Source organism: Rhincodon typus, chromosome 26 (genome assembly GCF_021869965.1).
Source record: "Rhincodon typus isolate 14 chromosome 26, sRhiTyp1.1, whole genome shotgun sequence".
NCBI classification, from domain to species: domain Eukaryota; kingdom Metazoa; phylum Chordata; class Chondrichthyes; order Orectolobiformes; family Rhincodontidae; genus Rhincodon; species Rhincodon typus.
In genome coordinates, this window is record NC_063357.1 from 4,943,025 (window position 1) to 4,967,388 (window position 24,364).

The 24,364-nt window shown below is 39.5% G+C and overlaps 1 protein-coding gene across 2 annotated transcripts in view; it reads right to left on the bottom strand.

Moving 5' to 3' along the window:
- Positions 1-24,364, bottom strand: part of brip1 (BRCA1 interacting helicase 1) — a 222,607-nt gene that overhangs the window by 138,450 nt on the left and 59,793 nt on the right. For both annotated transcript variants that reach the window (XM_048612789.1, XM_048612788.1), the window contains exons 8-14: positions 20,938-21,159; positions 20,630-20,829; positions 17,518-17,650; positions 13,827-13,981; positions 12,202-12,367; positions 10,408-10,545; positions 5,291-5,452 (exon numbers count right to left, since the gene is read on the bottom strand). In XM_048612789.1, the coding sequence (XP_048468746.1) occupies positions 5,291-5,452; positions 10,408-10,545; positions 12,202-12,367; positions 13,827-13,981; positions 17,518-17,650; positions 20,630-20,829; positions 20,938-21,159 (1,176 nt within the window). The remainder of the gene's footprint in view (positions 1-5,290; positions 5,453-10,407; positions 10,546-12,201; positions 12,368-13,826; positions 13,982-17,517; positions 17,651-20,629; positions 20,830-20,937; positions 21,160-24,364) is intronic.

Genomic DNA, 24,364 nt, shown 5'->3' on the forward strand with positions numbered 1-24,364 from the left:
GGATTCCACATTTAGGCCATTGGGCTGTAGGCTCCCGAGGCGGAATATGAGGTGTTACTCCTCCAGTTTGCGGGTGGTGTCATTGTGACACTGGAGGAGGCCCAGGATGGACAGGTCGCCAAGGGAGTGGGAGGGGGAGTTAAAATGGTTGGCAACCGGAAGATGTTATCGTTTGTCACGTACAGAGTGCAGATGCTCTACTAAACGGTCTCCGAGTCTACGCTTGGTCTCACCAATATAGAGGAGGCCACATCAGGAGCAGCCGATACAGTAGACCAAGTTGATGGATGTACAGCTGAACCCCTGTCTGATATGAATGGCTTGTTTTGGGCCTTGAATGGAGGTGAGGAGGGAGGTGTAGGGGCAGATGTAGCACTTCCTGCAGTTGCAGGGAAAGGTGCTGGATGTGGTGGGGTTAGTGGGGAATGTGGAGCGGACAAGGGAGTCATGGAGAGAGTGGTCCCTACGAAAGGCAGATAGGGGTGGGAAGGAAATATCTCTTTGGTCGTGGGGTCGGATTGTAGGTGGCGGAAGTGGCAGAGAATGATATGCTGGATGCGGAGGTTGGTGGGGTGATGTGTGAAGACAAGGGGGGTTCTGGCTTCATTTTTGTTGTGTGGGGGTGGAGAGGGTGTGAGGGCAGAAGTGTGGGAAATGCAACAGATGCGGTTGAGGGCATTTTCGATCACTGGAGGGGGGAAATTACAGTCGTTGAAATAGGAAGACATCTGGGACGTTCGGGAGTGGAACGCTCCATCTTGGAAACAGACGCGGTGGTGGCGGAGGAATTGGGAGTAAGGGATTGCATTCTTGCAGGAGGGTGGGTGAGGGGACATATAGTCCAGGTAGCTGTGGGAATCGATGGGCTTGAAGTAGATGTCAGTTTTGAGGCGGTCACCAGAGATGGAGACAGAGGACCAGGAAGAAGAGGGAGGTATTGGAGATAGTCCAGATGAATTTGAGGTTGGGGTGAAAGGTGTTAGTAAAGTTGATGAACTGTTCAAGCTCCTCATGGGAGCACAAGGCAGTGCCGACACAGTCATGGCCATCCTCTTAGTCTGTAGGAAGTGGGAGGAGTTAAAGTAGAAGTTGTTCAGAGTATTCACTTCTAATCATAATCCAGAGATCATTGCCAGGAGTATGACTGTTTGCAAGGAGAGGAAGGTGATATTGCTCTGGACCAAAGCATGCATCAACACTCACAATTTAAACAACCATGCCAAGGATGTCACTTGCTTGTGGAACCATATAAAGGAATTTCACACTCTCAGAAAAGGACAAAAACTGGTGTTAGAAATTTATTAAAATAAAACTTCACTTATCTGAAATGTAACAGTAAATCATTCAAAAATAGTTTAGGTTCTTCTGCAGCAAAACATTTTACACAATTTTAAGAGCACAGCTGTCCAGTGGCAAAGCAACGGTTTGTGCCTTCACTTCTCACAATACACGTCAAGTGTCATAGTCATACAGCACAGAAACAGATCCTTCAGCCTAACTCATCCACACTAACCAGGTTTCCTAAACTGAACTAGTCCTGCTTGAATGTATTTGACCCATATTCCTCTAATCCTTTCCTTTTCATGTACCTGTCCAAATGTCTCAAACGTAATTGTACCCACCGCCATCATTTCCTCAGGCAGTTCATTCCATATATGCACCACCCTCTGTGCAATAAGTTCCCGTTCAGGTCTCTTTTAAATCTTTCCGCTCCCACCTTAAACCTATGCTCTCTAGTTTTGGACTCCCCTTTCCTAGGGAAAAGCTGTTCTCCTAATCTATGCCCCTCATGACTTTATAAACCTCTATAAGGTCACCACTCAGCCTCCTACACTCCAGGGAAACAAGTCCAGCCTATTCAGCCTCTCCTTAAGCAAACTTTCCAGTCTCGGTAACATCCTTGTAAGTCTTCTTCGCCCCCTTTCCAGTTTAATAACATCCTTCCTATAGCAGGGCAACCAGAGTTGTACGCAGTACTCCAACGTGGCCTTACCAATGTTTTGTGTGAACAAAAGAACAGCTGTAGGCCATTCAGCTCCTTCAGCCTTTCTGGCATTCAATGAAATCCTAACTGATTGAAACTCCATTCATCCACCTTAACTCTATATGAAGAGTCCCTCGAATTTATTTTTGTAGTGCACAGAAGCTGTAAGTTCACACTTTTTAAGTTTGTCTGCATGGCCAATGCACAACTGCTAAGTTAAAGGATCACATTACAAGGTCCATGCAAGAGCTTCTAGGTTGCTGCCCAACCAAATGGCCTACATGGAACATTGCCCAATATCCTTTAATACCACTGAATAGCAAAAATTTATTGATCGTTTTAATTTATTTTAAATGATTACCTTCAGTTAATATCTAAAGCTTTCTGGGGTGAGAGATCCACACTTCTACAATTTTTTTCCATGAACAACTATTTCTTAACTGCTTTCCCAAAAGACCTGGTTGATTTTAAGAATATGCTCCTCTTACCAACCATATTTTGAGAGAAGGAATTTAACAGCGATCAAAAGCTTCACTACTGAAATCAACAGAAAATCAAATTGAACTCTTATGCATCTCAACTCATGTACTGACTAGACTAGAAAGTTATTTGCTCACCCAGTGATGAAGAGTCCGTCTCACCAGACAGAAATCTAAAAATCGTGCAAGAAAATATATAACATCGCAAGAACAGTTTGTAATTCCATCCAGATTATCAACATCAGAGTCTAACATTAACAAATCTTGCAATTCTTTAATTAACACAATTACACCAACAGGGCTATCCCATGGTTTAGGCTGTAATATCTCCACTTGTTCCTGCCATCCTGCCATCTTTTGATTATTCATATGTACACAATGAAGGAGTTCACACCTACAATAGTTTTGCTAGTAAAATAATCACCTGTTATATCAATGTCATTACACACTCAACATATGAAGCACTACATTCCAATCATCATTATATTCTATAATTTAAAGTAAAATTCTGCCTTGCAGATCACTCATGTACATAGGGACCACCTATTTATAGTGAACAATATTGACTGTCCCAACAGCAAATTAATCATGATTTCATGACCACCCATGTAAAAGGACCACCATAAGTCAAAGGTTGCATAATAAAACGTTTGATTATACTTGTTAATTTTAGCTGCACTTCATAAATTGAAAGCAAACATCAATCTCAAATATATTTCAGTTCAGTAAAAGTCTACTATGAAAACTAGATTGTTCAAAATTCAGACTCATTGCAAAATTTAAAGATTATTAAAAAGTATTTGCAATTTAACTAAATTTGGTCTCTAGAATCCCTAAAATTAATACAAAGTTAGAGAAAGTAATCTTTGAAACATTTGTTGTTTATTTCTGTACTTCTTTCGCACCGACATTTAAACATGAAACAACTAATAATTTTCCCAAATACCTGGTCAGGTATAAATCAGCATTAGGGGTATCACCACTGCACTAGGTTTTCTCCTCATCTCTGATTTATGCAATATTGGCACAAACTATGATAAATTTGAGCAGCTGGAAGGAATTATATCAAGACTCCTCAAAACTAGTTTGATTCGGCTTTTTGAGTGTCAGAGAAAGTATGCTTATATCCTTTCCAACTACATTGGATATGAATACAATAGGTCCTTTTGGTGGAAAAAAAGTATATCTAATCCATTAGGACGTCAGTCCTGGTTTCCTTAACCATTTTATTTGTTCTAACTGTAATATTTGTTATACCCCTTGTTTTTTAAAGAAACAAATGGAAATAGGAAAAGTGCACATCCAACAAATGCTCTTGCTTTCCAAAAGAAATTATACTACCTAAATATTACAAAATATTTTAAAATCCAGTAAGTTATTTCTCCTCCTATGAAGATTTGGAATTTATATTTATTTCACAAGTTATTGTAAGGATGAAACTAGACACAGAGTTCAAATTTAAAAATAGACACTAATTTTAATGAATAAAATTATTCACAGAAATTCAGAACCCCAAAATCACTTTCCTACAGTTTTGTTTTCACAGGCACCTTTAGACCATTTTAATCTGCAATTGCAAAGAACTTCACTTTTGATGGTGTCAAACTGGAACAAAACAAATATATGCAGCATTCAGTGCAACTACTGGATTTTGAATTGGCAGCTATAAAAAAAGGTATTTTGAAAACAGTGCTTTTGGAAATACAGTACCTCAGCAATATTGTTTTTGTAAAAACATGACTGGCTAACTATTTTGCCAAGTAACGTACAGTACACATAGCAAGACAGTTGTCTCTTTACAATTTAGAATAACTTTAAATGTTCCGAATCCAATAAGTGCAATCTGGCAGTTGATGTAATCATAAACTACATCTTAAATCCATCATTAATTTTTTTAAGAAATTCAGTTGTGGGCCATGTGCTTTGCTGGCTAGCCAGCATTTATTGCCGGTCAAGTTGCCCTCGAGAAGGTGCTGGTGAGCTGCCTTCTTGAACAGCTGCAGTCCATGTGCAGTAGGTTGACCCACAATGCCCAAAAGGAGGAAATTTCAGGATTTTGACCCAGAAACAGTGAAGGAACAGCAATATATTTCCAAGTCAGGGTGGTGAATGGCTTGGAGGGGAAATTACAAGTGGTAGTGTTCCCATGTATCTACCACCCTTGTCCTTCTAGATGGAAGCTGTGGTGGATATGAAGGTGCTGTCTGTGAATTTCTGCAGTGCATTTTGTAGATAGTACTGCTGCTGAGCATCGGTGCTGGAGGGGGTGGATGTTTGTAGATGTGGTGTCAATCATCTGGGCTGTTTTGTCCTGGCTTGACAAATCTTTATAAAGTTTGTAGAGCTGCACCCAACCAGGCAAGTGAGGAATATTCCATCACACTTCTGACTCATGCTTTGCAGATGATAGGCAGGCTTTGGGGAGTCAGGAGGGGAGTTACTTGCTGCAGTATTCCTAGCCTTTGAACTGCCCATGTAGCTACTGTGTTCATGAGGCGAGTCCTGTTGAGTTTCTGATCAATGGTAACCTCAAGGATGTCAATAGTGGGGAATTCACTTATGGTAACACCACTGAATGACAAGTGGCATTGGATAGATTGTTGCTTTTTGGAAATAGCATTTGTGTGATACAAAGTTACTTGCCACTTTTCAGCCCAAGCCTGGATATTGTCCAGATCTTGTAGCATTTGAACATGTACTGCTTCAGTAAATGATGGGCTGCGAAAAGTGTTGAACATTATGGAATCATTAAAAGGAAATGCTTGACTAGGGCACACTGCAAAATTATTACATCGGATTAGTAAAATATTGGTTATTATTTTATTACCTTGTATGAAGGTAGAAAGCAGAGTACACCCTGAGTAACAACTTGACAAATCTTCAGCAGCATTTCTCCAGCTTCATCCTGAAACCCAAATGTCTCTGTGTGTTGGAAAGTGGCACAGAGTTTTCGTCCATTTGGTCCTGTTCCAACTGTTCCTACCCATACCTAAAGAAAAATAAATAAATAAGTTACAAAGACAACAGTGATGCAGGTATTCAGGTTGGTTTATATTGATGTGATTACATAATTGACTCATTTTTGAGTACATAAGTAACATGGCATGACTTTTATTGTTGATAGCCTCTCTCTATCACATCCACCAACTTCCTTCCTCAGCTCTGAATTTTATTGAAGACTATATTTGTACTACACCCTATAACACTGCATATTAATGGACTAACACCTTGTCCACTGCATAGTTCAACTTCTACTCAAAGTCTTCCCGTCAAATAACAAAGCCGCATGTCTTTCCTTGCTAAGTTTATTTCTTTTCCTTGGAGAACCATCTTGTATTGTTGCCATATTGCTGACCATGTGCCTCAAACACCTGTCTTCAGCACCACTAGAATTAAAAATAGAAAACTGATGGAGAATATGAAGTTGGAAGAATGGTAATGAAATAAGAAAAAGTCATGATCTGGGAAGAGCAGAATAAAATTACTTCGCAAGATCAACAGATGAAAACAGAAAGATCATAATCATCATAAAGAGACATTCAGCTGGAAGCCAGTGAAACCTAATTTGATGAGGATGAGAAAGATTTGGAACATAATATTTAAGAAACAGCTGTGCGTCACTCGTAAAATTTAAATATGTTGAATATGTCATACCATTTATGAAAAACAAAGAAAAGTTGCAATTATTTGCTCCCTCATAGTTAAAAGACTTGGTTAATAATCCAAGACTTAAGTGAGAGTAGTTAAAAACATAAAACAAAACCTTCACTGACATAACAAGTTAGCCTTAAAGACATCTTTTTCATTATATCTAAGACATAATCTGGTTAGGTTTGCTCGCTGTCATGTCAGTTTTTTTTGGATTACCTACATTATTGCCAGAGTCAGCAAAATGTTATTATTCTTTAAAACATATTCAAAAGCTGCTCTAATAGCTTCTGAGGCAAATGCATTGCATGATGTGTACTAAGCAATGCAAATCAAATTGGGTTATATTAAACCCCCAATATGTTGAGTTGTGCATTATCAATGAAAATGCTGTAATTGATTTTGGTGACACTAAGGTAAAGAGGGGTGACATCATTAAGAATTCATCCTTCTAACTTTGTGCTTTCCAGCAGAGGTCACTGTATAGTGCATATTGGAAGTCAGGCCATGACAACATCACTCTTGGCTGGGATGTCTTCTAAGAGTCTAAGTTCATGGACAGAAGAACATCAGGAGCAGGTGAAGTTCATTCAGCCTTCCAAACCTGTTCCATCATTCAATAAGATCATAATTATATTTAACCTCACATACCCGTTCACATGCTCCCCAAACATCTCTTGGCTCCCTTTGTATCTAAAAATGTTGATTTCTTAAGTATACTTAATAATTGAGCATTCACAGCTTTCAAAATTAAGAATTCTCATGAATCACGATGTTCAATTGAAGAAATTTCTCCTCATCTCAATCTTGAATGCTCAATCTCTTAGTCGGAGAATGTCCACCATGAGAAAAGTACTTGAACAACATAACAGACATGCTGCAATTCACAGAAGCATGCATCAGGATCTTTAGTAAAGATGTTGTGAAAATTGTAAGGAAGGGTAGAAGATCTGACAGAGATGGTTACTGCTTGTGAATTTACAGCACAGCATAAACTTCTAGGCTTTATAATTTTAAGTAGTTTTTAAACCAAATGAGGTATAAGTAACAAATCAATCTGTCTTTACAAAATGTTCTTGTAGATTAAGTCTTACTCCATGCACAAAAAAACCTACTAAAAGGTATGTTTGTAGGAATCTATGCACTCCAAAGTTCTTAATATGTACTAAAATTTCATTAAAATTGCTAGGACTTTCAGCAATGAAACAGTTAAGGTATCTACCAGCCAATATATTTTCAAGCATACAAGTGTAACACAAGCTTCTGTACCATATTGCACAGATCCAATGGTAGACAAGTTAAGACATTATGAGGCTAACTGTGTTGCTAATAACCACTGTTAAGTCATAAAGTGGTACTCTAGCACTGATGTTGACTGACAATTTACAGATGTACAGGTAATTTCCCAACTGCTGACATTTAAACTAGAGCTGTAACAAAGTGTGATTTTTATTTAGCTTTGAAGCTCCAATTGTAAAAGATAATGAAGCTTTGGTCACCATTTTGGATTAAGATTACAGCCAGGAAACACAAGATCAGCATCGATGAGAACAGGGTAAATCATGATCATCAAGCACAAAAAAACATAGAAAAAAAACAAAAACATGCTGCAACATGATCTTTGACACTGAATATAGTTTTAAAGCAAAAGAGACAAAAGTATCCTTGATACATTTTAACTTATCCTGAAACTGTGCTCCATTCTTCTAGATTCCCCAACCAGAGAAAACAATCTCTCAATATTTACCACATCAAAACCATTCATAATCTTGATCATTTCAGTGAGCATAACTTACACTTCCTTTTTTTGCTCCTTTGGTGAAAGTATCTCTCTCCTCTAGGTGACCCTTCAGAATAATTAATCACTGCCTGGCTAATTTCCCACGTGGAGGAACCCATAATCTGCTAATTCAACAATGCATCACTGAACCAAGCTTACTACAATCACCCCTTACAGACATACCCTGAAAAATCAAAATAAAACTTTATGATGCAATCATCTGACCTCATACACTCAACGGTATATATTTAAATTAAGATATTTGTGTTATTAAAATTGTAATTTTTGTCTTTTGAAGAAAAGCTTTATTTATTGGGGTTTGGTGATGAGGAACCCAGACTAATTCCACTGAGAGCAACTGATATTCTGTAACAGTTCACCTTCAGAGAAGATTTAATGGATTATTGGCTAAATAAAAAGGGCAATTTTGCCTTTATCATGACTGATCTGAAACTTCAGAAAATTAAAGTTTTTAAGAAGTCAGAATAACTTTTCCACAAATTGATCCAAACTTTTATGTGTTTGTTTATTTCATATATTATCAGAGCGTGTGTATCTGTCCTATTGGTGATAGACTACATGAGTGGATTGCATCACTGCATTCTTCCCTTCACCGTAAAGTGAACTAATAAATAGGGTTGTACAAATGAAAACCTATCCAGCAGGTGTGATTATTGGATCAACTCTCACTGCAAACTGTCCACTCTGATCTGAGCTAGATGTAATTTTAAGGGTATAAAAGTTTTAGAGTTTTAGGCTGGTGTCCCCAAACTACTACTCTTGAAGCATGAGCATAATGTCAGTGACCCTCATCTTATAATCATCAAAAGTGTGCAAGGAGATTCAAAAGGATCCTCTCATTGAATACTTTTAGGATACACCAATGATAAACTTAGAAAATGCCCTTGCTTTTTACGCACAGTTTTGTAATGTAATGAAAGCAGAACATTTTAAATGTAAATTTTAAGAGCATATATCACTCTTTTATTGCCAGCCATGCTATCTGTTCCTGTATTCATTACCTTGGTGGTCTCCCAGTCAACTTTTAAAACCAACATTTTGCAGACAAATGCAATTTTCACCCCTGATTTTCTTTGATCTAACGCAGTATTTATTAATAAGGTTTAAATAAGAGTTAAGTACACCCAGGTTCTGTTCATTATTTCAAGTTAACCAAAGTAAAGAATATTATTAGCAAGGCCTCACCAGATGGTATAATCTCAAGTTAAAAACATAAAACTAATGAAGCCTCAAACATTCCTGTGGTGCATCTACATAATGTAGAACTTTGAACCGATTTAATGAGCTGTGTATGTGGACCATATCCATGCTTTGTTTCTAACTGTTTAACTCTTTCATCCACCTAGTCTCATCTGTACCTAGTCAAATAGATTCTAAGTGGATGAAGTTAGGCATTTATACTTAATCAAGTGTTCAAGGCAGGGGCAGAATCATTTCTGTCTCCACTTAAATTTTTATAAACCACTATTAGATTAATACGAAAATATAAAATTGAAAGAATAATCATTTTCCAAAGTAATCTTTCTCCAGCAAAACAGAATGGAGTATACTTCTGCAGATTGGATAAATTATGTCAGTTAGTCTAGATTGGTTACTTGGAATATTATTTATATTTACAAATACATCTTGACTAATGAAAACTGAACATTTATAGAAGAGATCACTGCTCATAACCACTCATCCTCAACAAACCAACAAAGCTATCCATTAGGAGCCATCATACTCCAAGTACAATGCACTCACTGTCTATTCAATTTCAAATCAAACGTTCAGGAGATTTTCACCAGGCTTTCATTAATTTCCTCAGAATTTTTATTTCCCAACTAGAAAAAAGGGAGGGATCATTGTGTTTGGTCAATTAATAACTGCAGATTTATAATCAAAGTTGCATTTATTTCAGTATAAATGGGTAACGTAGCAAATGTTACCTAAGAAAAGGACAAAAAGTGGGAAAAAGAAATTATAGAATTTGCATATACATAGGACCCAGAAGCATGGGTAGGCCATTTGATCCGCTATTCGGTAAAAATAATGTCTGATCTGGTTATGGTATCATCTTCACTTTCTCGTCTGTACCCCAAACCATTGATTCCCTTGTCTATCAAAAAAACTACCTAATTCAGCCTTGAAAAAGAAACAACTGTCACTAACTTCTGGGGAAGACAGATACAATGCCTCTCACATCCTCAGGCACGACAAGATAGTTATGAATTACACCTACCACAAGAACTAATTGATTGAACAATTCATAAGATTTATGAACTGCAATGAAAATGTAAAGAAAAAAGTATGGGGGAAAAAATCTCAAATACACTTCGTGGCAAAGATGTTTCCCTGCAATATCTATGTCAAATAAACAGCTTAATGTAACCTGGATGTTTCTGTAGATGCCCTCATCACAAATACTCTCAACTTAATAAAAAAGCATATATAAGTTGAGGTTTGCCTCTGGTGATTGAATCACTAGTTGGGAAATAAATAGTGTAGCTCATTACCTGAGAGTTGTCAATGACATGATTAGCCTCCAGCTGAATACTGAATTTTACACCCAGCTCTGAAGAGAATGACTCCATTGGGGACAATGTTCCCGATGTTAGGACAATTGTCCTGACGCTACTGAGATCTGAAAATGCCTAGAAGAAAATGAACGTAACACATTTCAATTTAAGCCTTTATTAATAAATTCAACTGCAAAAACCTTTGCTAGGTGTCTTAAGTAAAAGGAGTAGGATAGCATAATGTCAGGTTAAATCCACCAGTCAGAAAGCTTCTAAGTTTAGTACGCCAACAGTTCTCATTCTGGAAGCAAGAAAGATGAAAAACAAAACGAGCAAAGAGCATGTACGCATAGGTGAGGGAGCAAGAGGAGAGAATGCACACGCAAGGGGAGAGTGCGAGGAGAGAGTTTTTTTTTATTCATTCACAGAATGAGGGCGTCACTGGCTAGGCAGTACTTATTGCCCATCCCTAACTGCCCAGAGGGCAGTTCAGAGTCAACCACATTGCTGTGGGTCTGGAGTCACATGTAGGCCAGACCAGGTTAGCATGGCAGTTTCCTTCCCTAAAGGGCATTAGTGAACCAGATGGGTTTTTCCTACAATCAACAATGGATTCATGGTCATCATTAGATTCTTAATTCCAGATATTTATTAAATTCAAATTCCACCATCTGTCATGGCAGGATTCGAACCCCGGTCCCCAGAACATTATCTGGGTCTCTGGATTAACAGTTCAGCAATAATACCACCAGCCATCACCTCTTCTTGTGTGCACTCACGGGTGAGGATGGAGCAAGAGGAGGAAGCATGAATGCACAGATGTGGGGGAAATAAAAAGAAGGGTGTGTGAAGCACAGGTCAGCGGAGAACAAGAGGAGAGACAGCACAGGTGAGAGGAGAGCACATGCACACAGAAATGATGCAGAGGGAGAATTGAGCGCATGTACACACAGATGGGGCGTTAACAAGAGGAGGCAGCATACATACACGGAAAAGGGGGGACTCAGGGAAGAAACAAATAAGATGGAGATAGCAAGAGTATGAGAGTAGAGTGCTGAGACGGGGGGTTTGCAAAGGATAGTGAAAGTTAAGGGCCAAGCAGTTAGGGGACAACTGAACAGTGCCAGCGATGGGGTGGGGTAGGCGTGGGGGGTGGGGGCTGGGAGACGAGTGGGAATGGAGTGGCAGGATGACTTATTTTGAGGCAGTGCAAGAATGAGCACGAAGGCCTCAGGCAAGATGTGGACAGCAAATTGCCTAGGGCGTGGAGGAGCAAGAGAGAAGGGAGTAGGTGAGGGCACATCGATAGGAGAATGCAGACGAAGACATCGAGATGAGAGAGAAAGCACATGGGAGTTGGGCACCGAGAGAAGCAGCAGGTGGGAGCATGAACACTGACAGGAGGAAAACCAAGTGCACATACAGATATCTGAGAGACGGGTGAGTGCACACAGGGGCATCAAGGGCTGAGTAGATGCGCAAAGTGGGGCAGTGAGATGCTGGGTACACTCACATGGGGGGGGGGGCATAAAGAGTACTGAGCTAGCATACTATGGCTGTCAAGCAGACCTGATGGACATAAGACATACTAGGCAGTCATGAAGACATCTTGAATACCCCCCATTGAGAATACACAGCATCAAAAGGATCGAGCAGGTGCAAGCATGGGCATAACAGGATGAAAGGAGAGCACATGGCATTGTGAAGTGAGCACGTATTAAAATAATGACAGAGTACGTAGCAGGCAGCGAGGAGGTACATTGCATAATACAATTCAGTTATAGGACTCACCACTGCTGGATTTAAACACCAAAAGCTCAGGGTCAGCACAGCTATCTTTTTCCGTGAGCCTCTCCTATATCGAGGGCGTGCAAAGAAACCATTTTCATCAGGAATATCTGGCTGATTGGTCCATGTGTAAGTCTGCTGCACTGCCACCCTATAGTCATCTATAAATCTATAGGAACAATTTATGTCAAAAATATGACTCATCACAGCAACCTTCCCTCAAAAATCCTATTTGTTCTTAATGTACCATTTATTCTTCAAAAGAAAATCCCCGCTTAACAGCATTGTGGATGTACTTGCACGAGACACAGAGTTGCAGTTCAAAAAACATGCTCACCATTCCCTTTCAAGGTCAATGTGGGATGAGCAACAAATGCTTGCCTTGCCAGCAATCCTCACATCTCATGAAAGAATGAAAACAACTTCCTTGAAATAGTTAATAATTCCATACTTAGCCAATAATGTAATGCAATTCACTACCACTAATACCCCAATTCAGAAAACATCTTAAACGAAAACTGGTGTTCAAAATGTGACAAACTTTCTCTTGCTGCAGATGGACTGCTCTTCCAAGGTTCACAAAAATACTTTGAGACAAGAAAACTGCACATGCAGTTTCAGGCTGAAACGTTGACTGCTCCTTTCCTCCAGATGCTGCCTGGCCTTCTGTGTTCTTCCAGCTTCCTGCTTGTCTACCTTTTTCCAGCATCTGCAGTTTTCTTGTCTCTAAATATTTTTGTGAACCTTGGAGGAGCAGTCCATCTGCAGCAATAGGAAGATTGTCACATGGCTGGAAGAACATAGTAGGCCAGGTAATACTGGAAACGTTGACTGCTCCTTTCCTCCAGATGCTGCCTGGCCTTCTGTGTTCTTCCAGCCTCCTGTTTGTCTACCTTCACAAAAATATTTAACCTATAACAATCTTCTGAGATTCTGACATATTACAGCTTTGCATTTCAGGCTTGCACAAAATGTTAACATGCAACAATGATTATCAATTTCACAGGATTAAATGATGCAGTATGGTGATGCCATCTAAGTGCACAATTAACATCATGTGAAGGAAATGATTTTCTTTGCAGTTTTAGAAACTAGATGCTTCAATTACTTAACTTCTTTTGGTCTTTAATTTACCCAAGAACAGGGTTACAAGTATGGTAGATGCTTCAATATGTGCCATAGTAAAAGAAAATGCCACAGTACATAAACAAAATTCCTTGTTTTTTAAAAAAGGGTACTCCAATAGCTTAAGGAATGCAAATACACACAACTACAAAAGAAGTAACAAATTGAATTAAAATTCTTTTTCTGTTCTAACATTGACTTATATCAGACAAGGAGGTTGATTTTTGTCATTTAATGAGTTGCCCTTTCATACAAGGCATTGACCCACAAAACTGTCAAGTGATTATAGCATATGTAATGGAAGTTCCACTATGGTTAGAAATTGTATTTTATAATCAGGCTGTACTCAAATTCAAATAGTCTGAATTTATACAAAGCACAAAACGTTTGTAGAGGGAAAGTTCCAAATAATCATATTATGCGACACATCATTTTAATTGTTTATTTCAAACCACACCTTCTAAAGAGTGAATAGATTCTTTTAAAAAGATTCCAGCACTCACCTATTGCTGTCCCTGAAGAGAAAATCAAGCACCATGAAAAGTCCTTTCAGCATCATCTGTGTTGGTGGACTTACAGTTGGGATTGTTACTGACTCCTGCTGTCCATTCATCATAACTACCTTTTCTTCTTTCTCCAGTACAGCATCCAGGTGCTTCTGCATATCAAAAACTCATTCATATATATAATTTAATACTATATACATCTTGAAGTAACAAAGATTAGAGCAGCTACAGAATAAGTGATGGCATTTGCCCATTAATCATCTACATTAAGTGCAGTCCTTTCAAATGTATAGTACTGTAAAATTGCATTTTAAACAACTGCAGCTGACTGCAAACGTGCAATTTTCCCTCCAGACGTTGCATTCCTAAATATATTCAAGGAAGTGACATCTGTAGAGTAGTATGAATATAGATCCTTGAATCATTCAATGGGTGGAGGTTACCAATCTCAGAAGTAAACCTGAAATGCTGGCTCTATTACTTTAATTATGGAGATACTGAAGCAAGTCATTAATGCTAATTGTATGGCTGAGACCCAAAAAAGCTATTCAGAAAAACTGAACCAAGTTTTAGATTTAAAACAAAATCATATTTTCAAAGCCATATTTTGTTTCTCTTCTTCTCCCTTCATGGTCTTCATATTCCATACTTAATTGAAAGGGGGCAGGATAGGCTCAATCCCAGGTCTTAGCAAATCATAGAACCATAGTAATACCCAAAATCAACTATAAAGTGAAATATAGGAATAACTGAAGAACGCAGTTTGATATCCATCTTTGCAGTGCTGTTAAAATACAAGTAACAGTTTGAACTCTCGAGTCAGCTTTTGGTCTGATCATAAATGGCAGAAATGCAAGACCTTCTCAGGTGCAAATGTCATGAACACTAAAACCCTATGGTGGATTCAAGCCAGGTTTGAAAAAAAGTGTTTAGGTGACCAATTTGTTTTTTTACGCCCTTCATAAATCATTTCTTTTAGTGCTTTATAAAACATATGTACACAAATCTAAAACCATCTATAATACAGTAAACATCTTACTTTTTATCAAGTACTTTGATGCAGTCTACTTGGACTTTCACAAGGCTACTGATAAGGTCTGCATGAGAAACACATAGCAAAGGTAAGAGCCCATGGAATCCAAGGAAATTAGGCTAATTGGATTCAAAATTGTCTCAATGGTAGGAAGCTGAAGGTAAGGAGCAAGAGGCATTTTTGTGATTGGAAGCGTGAAACCACTGGGGTTCCACAGGGATCAGTATTGGTGCCCCTGTTGTTTGCAGTAATATATAAATGATTTAGACATTTAATGTAGGAGGGTTGATCAGTAAATTCACAGATGATACAAAAATTGGTCGCGTGGTAAATAGTGAGGAGGATAACTGTACATTCCAGGAGGATATGGACAGGCTGGTGAGTGGCAAATGGAATGTAATCCAAATAAATGAGGTGATGCACTTGGGCATGATAAACAAGGCAAGGGAATGCATGATGAACAGTAGGACCCTGCGAAGCAGCAAGTATCAGAGGATCTTGGCTCTGTACGCGTTTAGGTTGCTTAAAGTATACGAAACATCTCCAAGTTTGCAGATGATACCAAGTTGGGTGGGATGGTAAATTGTGACGAGGATGCAGCATGATCTGGACAGGTTGGCAGATGCAGTATAATTTGGATAAATGTGAGGTTATTCACTTTGAAAGCAAAAGCAAGGCGGCAGATTACTATCTGAATGATTAAATTGGGAGAAGGGAGTGTGCAGTGGGACCTGGGCATCCTTGTACACCAGTCGCTGAAGGTAAGATGCAGGTGCAGCAGGCGGTAAAGAGGCAAATGGTACGTTGGCCTTCATTGCGAGAGGTTGAGAGTACAGGAGCAGGGATGTGTTGTTGCAGAAACACAGAGCCTTGGTGAGGCCATACCTAGAATATTGTGTGCAGTTTTGGTCTCCTTTTCTGAGGAAGGATGCTCTTGCTGTCAAGGCAGTGCAGTGTAGATTTACCAGGCTGATTTAGGGAACGGTGGGTCTGAGATACGAGGAGAGATCGACTACGTTGGGATTGTTTGCACTAGAGTTCAGACGAATGAGGGGGTTCTCATAGAAACTTATAAAATTCTAACAGGACTGGACAGGGTGGGTGGATGTTCCCCATGGTGGGTGTGTCCAGAACCAGGGGTCCCAGTATGAGGATTTGGCGTAGACCATTTAGGACTGAGATGAGGAGACATTTCTTCACCCAAAGAGTGGTGAGCCTGTGGAATTCATTACCACAGGAAGTAGTTGATGCCAAAACATTGAATGTATTCAAGAGGCGACTACATATAGCACTTGGGGCAAATGGGATCAAAGGTCATGGGGAGAAAGCAGGATTAGGCTATTGAGTTGGACGATCAGCCGTGATCGTGAAGAATGACCGAGCAGGCTCATGGGGTGAATGGCCTCCTCCTGCTCCTATCTTCAATGTTTCTATGTTAAAATGATTAAGTAGGCATATGGGGTACTTGCCTGAGGCATAGATTTTAAGAGCAGTGAGGGTATGCTGAAACCGTACAAAACGTTGGTTAGACCACAGTTAAAGTATTGTATGCAACTCTGGAACACATTACAGGAGGGATATGATTGCATTGGACAGGGTGCAGAGGAAATTTACCAGGATGTTGCCTAGGCTGGAAAGTTTTAGTTGTGAAGAAACACAGATTGGAGTTGTTTTCCTTGGAGCAGAGGAGAAGGAGGTGATACGTGATTGAGATGTATAAAATTATGAGGGGCACAAATACAATACGCAGGAAGGAACTTTCCCCCTTGGTGGGGGTATCAATGACTAGGACAGCATACATTTAAGGTTAGGGGCAGGACGTTTAGAGGAGATGTGAGGAAAACCTTTTTCATCAGAGGGTGGTGGGAATCTGGAATTCACTGCTTGTAGGGTTGGTAGAGGCAGAATAAGAAGTATTTAGATGTACACTTGTGATGCCAAGGCATACATGGCCATGGGCCTGATGCTAAAAGAATGGGATTTGAATAGTTAGATGATTGTGCCAGCCAAAAACAGACTTGATGGGCCAAAAGGCCTTTTTCTGTGCTATTGACCTCCATGACTCTATGACCTTAACCTCTGTGCAGCACCTTCAGGGAGGAAGGAGGCTGCAATTACAATGTAATAGGTTCTCCATGACTGGTGTAAACATTGGAAGTCATAATGCATGTTTAAGAATAAGGAGGCCGGATTACATCAACAGGCTCAGTTCAACTATTCTTTCAGTTTCTAACCTGGCTAGAGCGAATATTGTATCTCAAGTCATGTGTCCAAAGTGATAGGAAATCAACAAGTTAAAAATGAAAAATGAATGCAATGCAGAGAGCTCTGGTAGGCAGAATACAGCTCATAGCTGCATTGCAGCTCTCTCTGCCAGCTACAAACTACAGTTGGCACATAACAATTTAACCAGATTTTTTCTTTACTCATTGTGGGAAACTCCTGGATGCTATCTGGAGGTTTCTCCAGTAGAACAGAAACTCAGAAGTCTTTACCAATCGTTAGTGGTCCTAAAACTAGCTCATCTCTTCACTGCTTGAATCTTTAATCCTTTGGATTTTATACTGAATTCCTAGCTAGCATTCAGTCAGTTTATCATAGGGGAAGCAAGATAAAGTGTGAAGCCTTGTTACTCTTATTAAATAACCAATTTACCTGTAAAATGGAAAATGTAGCACCGGTTAATCCCCATTTATGAAAAACATTTAGCATTTCCTTCCCGTTCCAGACCCTGCAAGATGTTTCATATTCCTTTTCCACCAGATTCCCAGAACACTCCTTTAGCCAGCTACAAATAAGAAATTTATATAATTAGCTTTTCATGAGGTAGAACCTATGTGAATGTTTTATAAATCTTAAACTGAAACAATTTTCATCCTAACCAGAGAAATACTGCCAGTTGACTAAAATGTCATGTCAGAATCACGTGCAAATAATGCAAGAAACCAAAGCATACTTAAGCAAAATAGTGTCAAGTGAAACTGTGGGAGAACGCTTTCTAGCCCCTGAACAACATGGACAATGGCAAGTCAGTTGGCAAGATGCAAAGAGACTGGAAAGATGAAGCTCTCAATTTCAAAGAAAAAATGTCAGATTCTGCAACTAGATTTTCAATGGAGAGAGGAGAATCTTGCGAAAGACCTATTTGCGTGTTCATTACAACCTAATTGCAACTTACTGATATGCAGTTTTGTATTCTCCCAAAGACCGGATAAAAGCTAAATGGTGACAATTCCCAACATTAAAGTCAAAGCAGTTCTTGCGGTACCAGCTTGTCACTTGCTCCTCCAGGCCTCTATCTTGGGCAGAGGTTCCCAACATCTCAGATTGCATTCCATGGTAGCAACCACCTGCAACACTCAAACCCCATCCACGAAAGTTAGCACTGGACACCCACCAGCCTCACCACATCACCACTGCACATCTCCAACCCATTCAGAATACAGCTCTCTACTTCAATGCTGCTGTCTGGACAGACAAGCACCCACCTCATGGATTGAGCAGGAGTGCTTCCCAAGGCTCCTCATTAAGCACTCACTCCCTTTGTTCAGGCTTGGATGCTCAGGGGATCTTGGACTTGCCTTGCCTTTGTGTGCTTTGCCACCTGCTTCAGAACTTAAATGCTCATAGTACTTCTGCATTGCATTGCTGACTAGCACAGACACAAATCCAGTCGTGGTTGAAAGCAGTGATCAGTCAAGGGATGAACATGTTGTTATAAGGTGCAATGTCAATGTCAAAATTAACCATTGTCCCAGCAGTTTATGTGGCAAACACACTGTATGTGGAGTTAGTCCGGGCAAACGGTCATGGACAGTCAAAGGCAGCATCCAATCTCAGTACAGGGATTTGGACACAGTCCTTCAGCCAGCTGGGGTGGTCAGGATCAGGGGTTCTACATCAATGCATTTCGGGGAATGGGCCATGGGGGAGGCCTACAGTTCCAGTGCAACCAGTCCAGGGATTCACAATAGGTCAGTCAGGGAGCTGCACAGAAATTAGTCATGGATCTGGTCCCTCAATAGTTGGGGTTGTCTATTCAGCTTTCACAGGGTATTGGGCCACGGTCAGTCCTGGGGTCAGCCCAATAAATGTCAAGATTTATTAGATGCTAGTATTGTACAAGGGATGTCGGCAAACCAATTCTGGGGACTGAAGGCAACATGCGGAGGGGACAATTGTGAAGGATATGCAAATCAATATGTAAGGATAGGAAGCGATAGTGCTTTGGAAGACCTAGGTTACTGCAGGGGAAGGGATTTAATCATCAGTCACAATCACCTTGGCATTGATGGGGCAGGGGCAGGGGCGGGGGGGGGGGGGGGTGGTGGTGAAGTGATGGTGCAACACAATGGTTGGCGTAGCTGAGGTGTAGGGCCAGGGCCCCAGGGTAAAGTTGGGTGATTGAGACATAAAAGAATCAGGTGAGAATATGTGGAAGCTCAGAACTGAAGTGGTCAACAGGGATTGCAAGGAAGAAAGAAACACGGAGGTTTGGAGTGGGGGAAAGGAGGAGTCCTTGATTACCAGGGCCTCTCTCTGCCAAGCGCAACCTGTATTGCCATCTATTCTTCGGCAAATCGTAAATGCACAATGAAATGGAAAATGGCTGCAATCACTCCCAAAGTGGATGGAGGACATTTATGTCTCCCTTATCTGAACACGAGCTCTACTTGAGAGGAACGTGAGGTTAATTAACTGAATTAATCAAGCACTTACGCAGTACATATTGAACGCATCTGTAATCATTGTACCCTGCATATGAAACATATGCAGCAACCAACTGTGCAGGAAACTAAACAAGAATAAAAAGAGCTGCAGATGCCGGAAATCAGAAACTGCTGGAAAAACTCAACATGTATGGCAGTATCTGTGAAGAGAAAGCAGAGTTAATATTTCAGGTCTAGCGACTCTTCTTCAGGACACTTCTTTCGGTCACTGGACCCGAAACGTTAACTCTGCTTTCTCTCCGCAGATGCTCCTGGACCTGCTGAGTTTTTCTAGCAATTTGTTTTTGTTTGTGTGGCATACTAAGCCTGGTTGCAAGCAAACTTGACCGTGTCACTAGTGATTAGAATCGCAGGCTATCTTAAAAGTGGCACCATGATCTATAATTCACAGTTGGCACTTTATTTTTCTTTTTGAAGAGAAAGGTAGTAATAAACATATACCAGTAAATCCTCTGTAAGGTAATCATGAATTGCGAATTCGCCTACCGCGCCAAAAATAATTAACAACAAAAATTAATATCCGCAGACAAAGCTCGTGTATCTGTGATTTTTAATGAGCTCTGCACTTGCAAATTTCATCATTTGCAGGGGTTCTCAAGAATGGAATCCTCGGGGATAAGAAGAAATGACTGTAGGTGTATTTGTCATCCACAATACTGTACGACGCATATCTTACAGCTTAAGAATAATAGATACAAATGAAATAATCATCATATTATATAACTTATTAGTTGCTACAGTTAAGAGTGATCAGAATGCAATCATCTGATACACAGGATGAGACAGCAGAGCCTAGTAATCACTGCAACATATACTGTTTTGAACAATATATACACTATGGATTTTGTGGCAATAGTTTTATTCAATTTTTGCTTTAAGAAGAACGGTGATAAACTGTTCCAATGTTCCAAGTAGCTAAAATATACTCTATACCGAAAGCTCAACAACCATAGCTTACTCAATCCAATTTTATTAAGCAAAAGCAGTTAAATAAAATTAGTACAATTAATAAATAAATATATAGACTTGTTACTTACTTGGTAAAACTATAGCAGACTGTACGCAGTGCATCATGATCATTTCTCTTGATATTTTGGTTGACCATGCAATCCAGTTCTTCTCGAGCAAATAACAGCTGTTTCTCTGTGACACTAAAGCTAGATGACTCCCGTGCACAGTCTTCAATATTATGTGCTTCATCAAAGATAACAATTTGATCTTTCAAATTGATCTTCATCTATCAGGAAAGCAGAAAAAAGCAGAAAAAGCAATAGTGATGCTCTAGTACAATATGGTCCATGGGGAACATAAAATTGTTTGATAAATAGTTTACAAAAACACTTACACTCTCCCTTATCTGTGGGTCCATTAGATAGTTGTATGGACAGAATACAATGTCTGCCTCTTGCATCAACTCACGAGATACAAAGTATGGGCATGAACGAAGCTTCTTTCCAAGGCTCACCAACTCTTCAATGTCCCAAGCCAAATGCATACCATGAATCCACTGTAAAGTTTTCTGTTCATTCATTTTATGGACGCCATGATAGTAACGACATGATTTCCCCTATTAGGAAAATAATTACAAAATTCTAATTTTCAGAGATGAATGAAAATATCATTCCAAATAGTAAAGAATAAAAAGATGCAGCACTTCAGCAAGAACTAGTTCACTCATTAAAAATGAGATGAAGTCAGCTAAATTGAAAATTAAACATGGAAAATAAACAACATGTCCACGTGTGGCCAATCATTTAAAAGGACATCAGATAATACCATTTATTAAAAAAAATTCTACTTCTCTTACTTTACTGGTAGGCTGTCTTCACGGTGCTTTAGTTGAGGATTAGAAATTTAAAATGCTGCATAAATACATGTGTTGGGACAGACAGAAAAGCTAATTACAGAACACCAATCCTGATATGTTTCTAAAGGAGCCACAAAATCAACTAACCCACTTGATACTGACTGACTTTACATGAGTGCTTTAAACTTTTGCTTCTATAATGGAGAAACATGTTGCTTGTAGGACACAGGCATATCACTACTGGTCTTGAAACAACTGGAAATGGATCCAAAATAGCACTAAAGCCTGTGAGCCACAACTGGAAGATAGCCAACAGAAGGCAGTCTACATCAGAGTTAATTGGTGCAGGTTACAGAAACTAGAGGGTAGAGATGTATGGGAAGCTAATGGGATGAAAGTAAACAAGAGGACACAAGTGTTGAGAATGTGAACAGATGACTAAAATCAAAGCAGTATACACAGCATGGTTTATTGGAGTTGGCTGTGAAGACTTAAGCTGATGGATGTCAGATATAATGGCAAGTTTCTATTTTGATTTCAGATCAAACTTACCCTGTTGGCCATCCGGTTTCGAATAGAAAACTCTGCTATCCTCCACAATCATATAACTAGGGATCTTTGCTTGGAAAGGACTTCAATTACGTATTGGAAGATGACAGTCTTCATTTTGATTAAAAGATATCACCATTAACTACCATTTTTATTAATAATGTTAGTATTGTTTCCAGTTAGATCAGATTTTAAGTAACAAAAATTTAGCTGCAAGTAACAGGAACTCTCAAAGAAAGAAACAGATGTATCTTCCAGATATGTGTCTTCATTCCCAAACTGCATTGCAGCTTTTTCATTTACATTATGCTAAAGTCAGTAAACCTAAATCATAACCAAGTGAGGATCTTTACATCCACCGAAGCAGGCAGACAGGACCATGGTTTAATTTTTCTTCCAAAAGTCAGTATCTCATACAATAAAGTGCGCTTCTCCAGTCTGCATTGAAGTGTGAACCCCAATTACATATTCAGGTTCTGGAGTGGGGCTTGTCCTTTTTAATCTCAGAGGCTGTTTCTACCACCATGTCAATGATAAATTTTCATGAAAGGTTGAAAAGTACAGAATTATTTTTCATACACCTAGAATAAACTTGTTGTAAAATAATATCAAAAGCTTCAAAATCATGTTAATACTTTTCTACGTTCTCATTTGCTGTGAACAGATCAAGAATTAACATAGAGCTGAATTTTATCAAACATCAGCTAAGTGTCACAGTAAGGAAGTTTTGTGAAGGGTTTCTCTCCACTACCTGGGAAACCCCAATTAGGCACTGATGGTTTATGAATAAATCCTGCGCGAACCACGTGGCGGGAATATTTGCAAACATCTTTAACTTCTCCTTACGACAGGTTCCCACCTTTCAAGAAAACCACTATCATCATGGTGCCAAAGAAAAATCAGGTAACGTACCTTAATGACTAGCCCCCATGAAGTGCTTTGAAAAGTTAGTAATGGCACACATCAACTCCAGCCTCCCAGATTGCCTTGATCTGCTGCAATTCGCCTACCATCACAATAGGTCCATGGCAGACACCATCTCCCTGGCCCCACACTCATCCCTGGAACATCTGGATACCAAGGATACTCAAGTCAGGTTCCTATGTATTGAGTTTACCTCCACTTTCAACACCAAAATTCCAACAAAACTCATCTCCAAACTTCGAGACCTAGACTGTGTTCCCCACTCTGCAACTGGATTCTTAACTTCCTGACCCATAGACTGCAATCAGTAAGGAGAGGCAACAACACCACCTCCACAACAGCATGAAATATCGGTGCCCCGCAAGGTTGCATTCTCAGCCCCTTACTATACTGCTTATACACTCATGATTGTGTGGCCAAATTCAGGTCTAACTCCACTTACAGATTTTCTCACCATAATGGGTAGGATCTTAAAACAATGATGAGTCAGAATACAGAAAGGAGATAGACAGCTTAGTGGCATCGTGTAAAGACAACAATCTCTCCCTCAATGTCAGCAAAACGAAGGAGCTAGTCAACGACTTCATGAAGCGGAGTAGAGGACACGCATGTATCAATGGAGCTGAGGTGGAGGTAGTTGAGAGCTTCAACTTCCTAGGAGAAAATATCACCTACAATTTATCCTGGTCTATGCACGTCAATGCTACGGTCAAAGAAGCACACTAAGACCTCTACTTCCTCAGAAGGCTAAGAAAATTCAGCATGTCCACAATTTTTATAGAAGGACCATGAATGGACCTCACATATATTAGAGTTGATCTTTCTTGGCACCTTCTCTGTAGCTGTAACACTATGTTCTGCATTCTGTTCTATTACCCTGATATACTTATGTAAGGTATGATTTGTCTGGATAGTACACAAAACAATACTTTTCACTGTATCTTGGTACATGTGACAATAATCAAATCAAGTTTTTTCTCTTCGTGCAAAGAGGTGCTTTCTGTTTTCTTATTTGTTAAATCACCTATGTTTCTGGCAGATACTCAATCCATAGGTAGATAGTTGCCCTTTTTTTTCATTGAAATGAAACTAGTGAGTTAAATCTTCTGAGTTAAAAACTTGCATGGACAGAAAAATAAAAGTTGGTGTTACTTCACAGATGTAACTGTACATATATAGATGGATCATAATGATGGCCCATATTGGTAAGTGGGAACAGACACTCCATTATTTTAACAGAATGAATGAAAGTAATAGACATTTGTACTCATCAAGGTAGAGCACAATAGAATGAGAAGAGGCAAAACTTTTCATTTCTTATCCAGTGCCAGTATCAAGTGCTCACTGTTCAAACAGAGAAACGGTATAACATAGACAAATATAGTGTTTAACTCCCTCTTGTGACACGGAGAAAGATCATTCCTAACTTCAAGATGCTACCGTTCTTTCAAGAAAAGTATAAAGTATTTTTGCAGGAACTTCAAAACTCCAT